At 37.5% G+C, this 11247-nt stretch overlaps 1 protein-coding gene across 1 annotated transcript; it reads right to left on the reverse strand.

Annotated features, from left to right (window-relative positions):
* Window positions 1-262: 262 nt before the first annotated feature.
* On the reverse strand, window positions 263-9930 carry LOC131949977 (uncharacterized). Its single transcript, XM_059311952.1, has 5 exons — window positions 9800-9930; window positions 8571-8797; window positions 7387-7615; window positions 808-873; window positions 263-396 (listed from the first exon to the last, which is right to left on the reverse strand). Exons 1-5 carry the CDS (start codon window positions 9873-9875, stop codon window positions 317-319), a joined length of 678 nt encoding a protein of 225 aa, XP_059167935.1. The 5' UTR covers window positions 9876-9930; the 3' UTR covers window positions 263-316.
* Window positions 9931-11247: the final 1317 nt, after the last annotated feature.

Consider the following 11247-nt stretch of genomic DNA (forward strand, 5'->3'; position numbering starts at 1 on the left):
AGAATTCGAAATGGATGCTTTAAATTTTTAGAAAATATTTTTTTTTTTTAAATTGAGCTCAAAACTTGAATTATTTAACATGTTGTTTAGCATTATTCATTTTAATTATTAAAATTTAGAATTTCATTACATTTGTTTACAACCGCGTTATGATATGTGTTTTAATACGTTAGATAAAATGTCTCTCTAATTATCCAACAGTATGTAATTATGTAAATACATTTTAAATTCAAAATTTAGAAAAAAAATATTATGCTATTTAATTTAAAATTGATGTTAAATGTTGCAATTTTGGAGATGTATCTGTGAGCTTGCGTTATTCTTGGAAACTTGACAAGAACGTTAACTCTGTCAGACACAGCACTAGCAGAACACCCGTTTGTAAGTAAATTGAATCTATAAATAGACATTTTTTTGAAAAAGTAAATTAGTAAATACAACACGATGCTCCTGGTATCCGAAATTAAGATGAGGAACATAAGGGGCTGGAGCGTCACTATACGTGTGTGGGTGGGGTGCTGACCCCACTAAGTGGTGCAATTAAATTGATGAGGTACCCAGGGGGGGGGTGATATGTTTTAGAGTTAAATACATCACCCAAAAGGGAGGGGAAGGCAGGGGGATAGTGACACCAAGATGAAAAACGATTGATTTAAAATACAGCGCAAAACAGTACATCGACCGTAAAACGACGGGTTGGAGTAGCGAAACCCTACGTTATCACATAGGGTGACACGCAACTTTTAAAAAGTAAGGTTAGCATATCTGTACAATATTGGTTCTATATGACTGTCTTATCTAGAATACCTGCATATAAGCGAGAGTTTCCACTGTGTGACCAGCTAACAGTAGAATTTATAGGAACCCGTTCACCTGTATATATATATATATATATATATATATATATATATATATATATATATATATATATATATATATATATATATATATATATATATATATATATATATATATATATATATATATATATATATACATAATATATATGATAGTATGTGTTTGTCTGTGTGCTTTTATCTGTCATTTATGCATCACTACACCTGTCAAAAGAAAAATGTTGAGTGGCGCCCCCCCCCCCCCCCGTTAGGTGCCATTCAGCGGGTCAGTGTTACTACTGTAACAGGTGCATACACCGGCAACTGTCGGGTGATCTGGAGCACCCCAGACTTCCCTATGAGTATTAGGCGCCTACATTCGTTTTAAAGAGCGCCCTTTACAGCGAGTTAGGCCTATTCTTGATTCAATTGTCAAACTGCAAAAGATGCGAAGGTCGGGTGATCGGGAGCATCCCAGCCTCCTTTATGATAAATTTGGCACCTATATTTGTTTTAAAGAGCACCCTACAACACTGACACAGTGAACCACTACCTTCAATGACTAAATTGAAAAAAAACTTCGCACATGGTGCCCCTGCGTTAGTGTAACCGGTGGCTCTCAGGAGCGTCCTGCGACACCCATAGCACATGGGCGTTCGCCGAGATGTTTTCTACATTACAGCATCGTTTTAAAAAATCAGTTTGACGTACCTAATACTAAATCTGAGTGTGTTAAGTATTCGTGTTTATTAAAGCAGAGTGTTGTGTGTGTAGCTGTAGATTTTGAATGATATTCATACCTCGTAAATGTAAACAAACGATCATTAATTTAAATCGCTATGACTTTACCTCGACGACTGCGATATTTAAAAGTGCAACTTGCAGTGATGATTGAAGAAGGTTTCGAACTGGAAAATTTATTCCAGGCATTTCTGAAAACCACCCGGAACAATGAATGGTCAAACAATGGATTGATGGTAAAGTTGTAGGGGTCGCCCTGTTTGCATGTGCAGTAGGGATTACGTCCCCTGCCGTGACACGTTTCTTCAGCTTGGCAGAAGGACCAGAGAATGCAGTGCTGCAAACCGAGAGAGGTATTTAAACACAGTGTTTGAAACACAATGTTAAACACATGGAGTTAAAACACGGTGTTGCAGTTGCGTCACTGGGTCGGGTGTAACCCGGTGCGGTAACGGAGGGTGTCACCCCACCAGTGTTTCTTCCAGACTTTTTTCTCCGGGGGGGCAGTTTAAATTTTCGGGGGGGGGGGGGGCGGTAGACTTTCTTCGGGGGGGCGGACACTGTTAAAAGTATATATTTTCTATATAAATTATATAAATTTCATTTCGTTCGGGGGGGCGGTAAAAAATTTTCGGGGGGGGCTTCGCCCCATCCCCCCCACCCCGAAGAGATGCCTGGAAGAAACTCTGCACCCCACCCCACCGTCCCCTCTCCTACGTTTTTGTTATTATTGTTAGGTGTCACACCTCTCCCCCTATCTTTTTTTATCGTAAAGTTATCTGGATAAAACATAGTAAATTTTACGATTTTTCGAAGCGGTATCACCCCCCACACCACCACCACCACTATGATGTCACCCGGTGTTGGCCGCACCCCAACACCGCCTTCTGAAGCCACTGCAGTGTAGAAAACACAATGTTACAAACACAAAATTAAAACTGAGCGTTAAAACTCATTGTTTAAGGCAGGTTTTATATTTATGTCTGGTGTCACAAAGAGCAGATGAAGTAGAGCTTATGTAGCTCTTTGGCCTTCGGGTAGTGTGGTCAGTACAATGTCAAGCCGTCTTAACTTTTGCTGAGGTCAGTACAATGTCCAGCCGTCTTTTGCTGAGGTCAGTACAATGTCCAGCCGTCTTTTGCTGAGGTCTGTACAATGTCATGCCGTCTTTTGCTGAGGTCAGTGCAATGTCGAACCGTCTTTTGCTTAGATCTGTACAATGTCAAGCCGTCTTTTGCTGAGGTCAGTACAATGTCAAGTCGTCTTAACTTTCGCTGACTGGTAGCCTACTCATCACTGCTTATTAATAGAACTCGAGACTTTACTTTTCTACTTCTCGACCACGTTAAACCACACAACTACAGCAACAATAATTTTTAAAAACACAACACTTTGACACCCTACCCTAGCCCAGTTCTCCTCGTGAGTACACACATTCGCATCTCTGTCGTAACAGTAGAGAACCTCCAAATCAACACAAAAGTTGAACAAGCTGGCAGAAGGCAAACTTTTTATAGGGTGCCAGAAATGTCCAAATATTTGACCAGTGTGGCGACAGTAGAGGTCAGCACATTCCAATTCATGACCCACTATGGTCACTTCGAAAAAATCTTTCGCGCAAGTGACGACATCTGCAAGGAAAACTAAACCTAAACCATAAATTTGTGTGATGATACAAAACTAAACCTAAACAATAAATTTGCGTGATGGTACAAAACGAAACCTAAACAATAACTTTGTGTGAGCCTCACATCATTTAAAAAAAAAAACTTATCAACAAATAATACTCTTTTGTTAACTTATAGTTTTTTAAAAATATTTCATATATGTAGCTCTGTGCTCAATAACTAGTATTGATGCATATTTGTAAAGCATACGGGCCCATCTCACGAGGGATAGTAAGACCTGTCCTCACCAAGCCCCAGATATATATTGAATTGTATTTTTATCCTATCCACCCCCTTCCCCCCCCCCCCCCCAAAAAAAAGAAGAAAAAACCCTATGAGTTTTATTATATGTCACTTTCATAACATTATGCGTTAGCTATTAAAACAGCAAACGAAGAAAACGTTATTGATTGAATTAACAGGAAGAAATAACACAAAAGTCCAAGAAAAAGATTGATAGTGAAAACTTACCTGGAAGAAATAGCAGACAAGCAAACAAATTGAACAGCTTCATAGGGCCAAAACTTGTGAACTTTGTCTGATGCATCTGGGCCTTGTAAATACAGTAGGTTTTGCGTTCACTGTGTTGTAATAGAGGGTTGGCGTTCAAGTTATATACAGAAGGTTGACGTTTATTGTCTTACAACAGAAGAGAGTTTATGTTCATAACATCGTTATATAACTTAAACTTTGATAAGATTGGTAATTTACTTTCGGTTTGATGCTTTCAGACATGCAGCTAGATCTACATCGTTAGCAATAAGAGAAAAACCAATACATTCAAACACGCCCTTTCGAATTTTTACTAAATCTATACGAGTTCCTTCCTTAAAGTTTACCTTGAAGAAGAGAACACGGAGTTATGAATTTACATTTTTATATTTATGAATATAAAGAAATATGCTTCTTGTTGTATTAAAACTTCAGATGTATTGAAGAAAAAACCTGCTCTTGATCATGTTAAAAGCTAAGCCATTTTTAAAAATAATTTTTGTAGAAGTGTAAAAGAGTTTGGGAATTCCCATTGACAATGCTGTGCGCATTTTATTATTTTTAAACATCCGTCTTTTGTGATGGTCTCGTCTGACACAGAAAACTTATGAATAGAAAAAAAAATGTTTTCTAAAAGTTGTTCATATTATTCGAAGAAGTGTGCCTAGTTGTATTATTGGTCAATATAGCGTTACTAGGTAGAAACGGGGGGTGACACTAATTAGAGGGTCACTTCAACTCGAAAAATGTTTCAACCCTTGGGGACGCTATTGTAGAAATTCCAAGCACGCCAGACGAATTTAAAGTTGGAGATTATAATACTGTTAAAGGTTTTCCGCATGGCTTGGAGAAAAGAGATATGAAAAACTATTCCCATGAAGCCAAAACTAGCGATATGGCAGCATTTTCCATTCAAGGTCGAAGAAAAACGATGGAAGATCGGTTCAACTCCATTTCACACAATTTTGAAAACAATTACTCTGTCTATGCTGTGTTTGATGGTCATGGTGGTGAGGTAAATACCAATTTATACATTTCTTTGCTGATCTATCTAGTTTTAAATACGTTTGCGGCTTATAATGATAGGTCATTAAAGTCTACATACTACATAAAAAATGGCATCTGTTTAATTCTGAATCCAAACATGGAACATACTTTTCAACATAGTTTCATGAAAAACATACTTGTGCATTGTAATAAACTGCAACATGTAGATAAAATATAAAATTGATGCATGTAACTTTAAACAATATTTAAACATTTTTACGAACCATTGCATGACATAAATTATAAATTATGAACCATTGAAAAATAGCACTCTAATCATCTAATGACTACGCAAATTCTATTCATGTGATAATAAAGGTCTAATGAATACAACATTTATTTATAAACATTTAAATATCTTTACTAATACTAAACTAAAGGTTTATTTGTGATAATTTTGAAGACCTAATCATATAATTAATTTGATAGTTGACTGATGATGTATCTAATAAGTTATAACCCACATTAAGGCGGCTGAAGTAGAGTTCATCTGTTTCAAAAACCTCGGCATATGAGAAATAGTGTGGTAAGCACTATACTTTGTCCGTAGTTCCCTAACGTGCGTCAGTTACCCTTCACAGCACAGACTCGATCTCGGGATCCGAACTTGAGACTTTCGGGATGGTGGTCATGAGCTCTATCGTCCTACCACTCCATCCCTACTAGTCTACTCGTACAATAACCTTTTACATTTTTCTCATTTTAGGAAATGTTGTGAATTTTTCTAAAATAAGTATTCAATAAAAATAACGTGAAACGTCAACCAAGAATTAGAAAATAAACAATAAAAGCTTATTCAAAAGATTATGTTGAGAAAAAAAAAATTAACAGCTGTAACTTTACGTAAACACAACAAAATAAACAAAAAAAATTTTTTCGATGTTTAAAAGGTCGCATTTATTCATTTTGGATGACGTTGTATTGTATTGTTATTATAGGCTTAGTTTATTTAGAATTTTTAAATAGATGTTTTAAATTTTAGAGAATAATAAAAAAAAATATGAGCTCAAAACTTGAATTATTTAACATTTTGTTTAGCATTATTCATTTTAATTATTAAAATATTATTTTTCATTACATTTGTTTACAACCGCGATATGATATTTGTTTTAATACGTTAGATAAAATATTACTCTAATTATCCTATCCAACAGTATTTAATTATGTAAATGCATTTTAAATTCAGAGTATGGAAAAAAAATAAGAATATGCCATTTAATTAAGAAATGATGTTAAATGTTGCAATTATGGCGATGTATCTGTGAGCTTGCGTTATTCTTGGAAACTTGACAAGAACGTTAACTCTGTGAGACACAGCACTAGCAGAACACCCGTTAGTACTTGAATAGAATCTAGAAATAGACATTTTTTGAAAAAGTAAATACATTAACACGATGCTCCTGGTATCCGAAATTAAGATGAGAAACATAAGGGGCTGGAGCGTCACAAGACGTGTGTGGGTGGGGTGGGATACGGACCCCATTAGGTGGTGCTATTAAATTCATGAGGTACCCAGGGGGGGGGATGATAAATTTACTGGAGAAAATAACTATGTGTCTATTTGTAAAAATAGTTAAATATATTACCCAAAATGGAGAGGGTGGGAGGGGGTGGCGACACCAAGATGAAAAATTATTAATTTAAAATACAACGCAAAACATTTAACGGCATGTGGTGGTGGTTGGGGGGGGGGGGGGTAGCGATACCCTGCGTTATCACATAGGGTGACACGCAACTTTTTAAAGAGTAAGGTTAGGATATCTATAAAATATTGGTTCTCTAGGACTGTCTTATCTAGAATACCTGCATATAAGCGAGAGTTTCCATTTTGTGACCAGTTAATAGTAGAATTTATAGGAACCCCGTTCACCTGTTCGATATATATATATATATATATATATATATATATATATATATATATATATATATACATATGACAGTATGTGTTTGTCTGTGTTCGTTTGTCTGTCCTCTATGCTTTACTACACCTTTCATGAGAAAGCTTTGGAGGGGCGGCGCCCCCGACCGTTAGGTTTCATTCAGCGGGTCAGTGTTACTACTGTAACAGGTGCATCCGCCGGCAACCGGGTTGTCGGGTGACCTGGAACACCTTAGGCTTCCCTGTGAGTATTAGGGCGCCTATATTCGATCTAATGGCGCCATTTCATTTGTAATACTGCGTGCCGAGGCGGTCGGATGACCGGTAGCGCCTAATGATTCCTTATGATCAATTTGGCGCATACATTCGTTTTAAAGAGCACCCTACATTACTGACGCGGTGTGCCACTGCCTTCAATGACAAGACCGAACGAGGAGTCGCACCAGGTGCCTCTCCGTTGATGTAATTGGTGGCTCCCTAGAGACCACCGCGACGCCCACAACACCTGAGCGGTCGCCGAGGTGTTTTCTACCTCACAGCATCGTTTTAAAAAATCAGTTTGACGTACCTAATAGTTATGAAATTTGAGTCTATAAGATTTCGTGTTTATTAAAGCAGCTGTTGGTGTGTGTGTGTGTGTGTGTATAGCCTTAGATTTCGAATGATATTCATACCTCGTAAATGTAAACAAAACGATTATTAATTTAAATCGCTATGACTTTACCTTTACGACTGCGATATATAAAGGTGTTGCTTGCAGTTATGATTTCAGAAGGCTTCGAACTGGCAAATTTATTCCAGGCGTTTCTGAAAACCACCCTGAACCAAGAGTGGTCAAACAATGGATTGATGGTAAAGTTGTAGGGGTCGCCTTGTTTACATGAGCAGTAGAGATTACGTCCCCTGCCGTGGCACGTTTCTTCGGCTTGGCAGAAGGACCAGAGAATGCAGTGCTGCAAATCGAGAGAGGTAGTTAAACACAGTGTTTAAAACACCAATGTTAAACACAAGGAGTTAAAACACGGTGTTGCAGTTGCGTCACTGGGTTGGTGTAACCTGGTGAGGTAACGGAGGGTGTCACCCCCACCCCACTGTCCCCTCTCCTACGTTTTTGCTATTATTGTTAGGTGTCACACCTCTCCCCCCTATCTTTTTTTATCGTAAAGTTACCTGGATTAAAACATTGTAAATTTTACGACTTTTCAAAGTGGTGTTACCACCCCCGCCCAATGATATTAACAGGTGCTGACCGCACCCCCAACCCCGCTCTGTGACGCCACTGCAATGTAGAAAAACACCCGAGTTTCTTCCAGGCATGTATTAGGAACGAAATGAAATTTATATAATTTATATAGAAAATATATCCTTTTAACAGTGTCCGCCCCCCCCCCCCCCGAAGAAAGTCTACCGCCATTCCCCCCCCCCCCCCAAAAAAATAATTTCAAGAGCCGCCCCCCCCCCCCCCCCCCGGAGAAAAAATTTCGGGAAGAAACACTGGAAAACACAATGTTACAAACACAATTTTAAAACTGATTGTTAAGACTCAATGCTTAGATGGTGTTAAAGTTTATATCTGATGACACAAAGGGCAGATGAAGTAGTTCATGTGGCTCTGTGACCTTCGGGTAGTGTGGTCAGTACAATGTCAAGCCCTCTTAACTTTTGCTGAGGTCAGCACAATGTCCAGTCGTCTTTTGCTGAGGTCAGTACAATATCAAGCCCTCTTTTGCTGAGGTCAGTACAATGTCAAGCCGTCTTAACTTTCGCTGACTGGCAGCCTACTCACCACTGCTTATTAATAGAACTCGGGACTTTACGGTTAGGTCATGCGTTCTACCACTCGACCACGTCAAACCACACAACTACAGCAACAATAATTTTATAAAACACAACACCTTAACACTCTACCCTAGGCCAGTTCTCCTCGTGATTACACACATTCGCATCTCTGTCGTAACAGTAGAGAACCTCCAAATCAACACAAAAGTTGAACAAGCTGGCAGGAGGCAGCCTTTTAAACGGGTGCCGGAAATTTCCATATATTTGACCTGTGTGGCGACAGGAGCGGTCAGCACAGTCCAATTCATGACCCACTATGGTCACTTGGAAAACATCATTCTGGCAAGTGACGAAATCTGTAAGGAAAAACTAAACCTAAACAATAACTTTGTGTGATGAAACAAAACTAAACCTAAACAATAGCTTTGTATGATGATACAAACCTAAACCTAAACAATAACTTTGTGTGATGAAACAAAATTAAACCTAAACAATATCTTTGTGTGATGAAACAAAACTAAACCTAAACAAAAATTTGTGTGATGATACAAAACTAAACCTAAACAATAACTTTGTGTGATGATAGAAGCTCATATAAGGGAAAAAAGCATCAGTATAATTTGCAGTCGTATCATAGGCGTATCTGTGTGAGGAGATAGGGAGGGGGTGGGGGCGAGCCTCGCAACATTGTTTTCAAAAAATATAAACTTATCAACAAATAATATGTTTTTGTTTACTTTAATTTTTTAAAATATTTTATATATGTAGCTCTGTTCTCAATAACTGGTATTGATGCATGTTTGTATAGCATACGAGTCAATTTCACGAGGGATAGGAAGACCTGTCTCCACACAGCCCCTAGATCTATATTAAATTGTATTTTTATCTTCCCCCCCCCCCCCCCCCCAAAAAAAACAAGAAAAAAAAACCAAAAACTTATCTATATACGCCAATAAGTTTTATTACATGTCACTTTCATAACATTTTACTTTAGATATTGAAATAGCAAACGAAGAGAACACTATAATGAATTAACAGGAAGCAGTGGCATAGCGAGGTCGGGTGTTACCCGGTGCGGCACTTAATGGTGTCACCCCCTCAGAGGCGTAGAGACCCTTCCCGGGGACAACCTTTCCAAGTTTAGATCCGCAACCTTCCCCCCCCCCCCTCTCAAACTTTCGATTTGCACCCCCTCATGTTTTTCTCTATATATTTTGCTATTGTTTGCCTTGGTGTCACCCCCATAAATGGTTTTACTCGGTGCTGTCCGCACCCCCCCCCCCCCGCCCCCCCCCCTCGCTACGCCTCTGACAGGAAGAAATAACAAATTCCATGTAGAAGATTGATAGACAACTTACCTGGAAGAAATAGTAGACAAGCAAACAAAGTGAACAGCTTCATTGGGCCAAAACATGTTAATTTTGTCTGATGCATCTGGGACTTTTAAACACAGTAGGTTTGGCGTTCACTGTGTTGTAATAGATGGTTGCAGGGGCGGAACTACAGTGCCGCCAGACCCCGTAATGCGGGGTGGCCCACGCCATTTAGGGGCCCACAGCCGACCATAATATTTTTTTTATAGTTAAAAAAAATAATTTTCTTGCATTTTTATCTTGATGGTTGTTTTGTGAAAAAAAAGATTACAGTAGCTGCGGTTGGATTATCTTTATTCTATAGACACCACCCCACGCTCTTGTATATTCTTTTTCCCTTTGTTTTTAAACCACTGTGAAAGTCGAGTCCTCTTTCTCCTGCAATCAAACTTATCAAAGATAAGCACTTTCAAACCACTTTCACGACTTATTTCCCTTTTTTAAATAGTCAAATCGGGGTGCTCAAAAGCTCCTTTAAATAGATTTGTACTAAACATATTAAAAAAAGCAATGACTTCTCTTAATTATTTTTTTTAAAGTACTTACTAAAGAATAACATTGAATAAAAAGGACAAGTATTTAAAATGAAAAATATAAATACTAACAAACATAAAAATAAACATAGAACGAGACACCATTATTTATACAAAGCTTTCATGGTTTATATTCTTTTGACCGACTAAGGTTTCGAGGTCTTAAAGCAGAGATAAAATAAAACTGATTATTACAGAACACACTCAAAAGAAAGAGATTGATAAAACTAAGAAGAAAGTAGTGATCCAACAAAGGGTTAATCGCACGCTACAAGAGAAATGCAACAGACTTCCTCCCATCAACCTGAGACAGCACCTGAATCCAATGAATCAGCTAACACAAGGTTTATAGTCAACCTCTATCATTAATCTAGGCTAATATAGGTCTTGAGTTTCACAAGCCTCTTTTTAAAAACTATAATGAATAAACAACTAAACACTATTAGATATGGATGTATCTAAATAAACATACGTAAACATTAAAAAACAAAAAAAAAAAATACAGAACACACAAAAGCACTAACTCACATGACATGATGTTTTAATTTAAAAAAAAAAACATTTATTTTGTTCATAACCCGAACAGGCCAGCAATGAGTATCATATGTTCGTATTTAGTGTTTGTATATATATATATATATATATATATATATATATATATATATATATATATATATATATATATATATATATATATATATATATATATATATATATATATACATATATAGATATATAGGCCTATATAATATATGTATATGGGGGAAGGGCCTAAAAATTTTTTTTTGCGGGGTGGCCCTTTTTTTCTAGTTCCGCCACTGGATGGTTGGCGTTATATAGGCTACAGAAGAGGGTTGACGTTTATTGTCTTACAATAGAAGAGAGTTTATGTTCATACCA

The sequence above is a fragment of the Physella acuta genome, unplaced genomic scaffold (assembly GCF_028476545.2).
Source record: "Physella acuta isolate Inbredline_101_S28 unplaced genomic scaffold, ASM2847654v3 ptg000723l, whole genome shotgun sequence".
NCBI classification, from domain to species: domain Eukaryota; kingdom Metazoa; phylum Mollusca; class Gastropoda; family Physidae; genus Physella; species Physella acuta.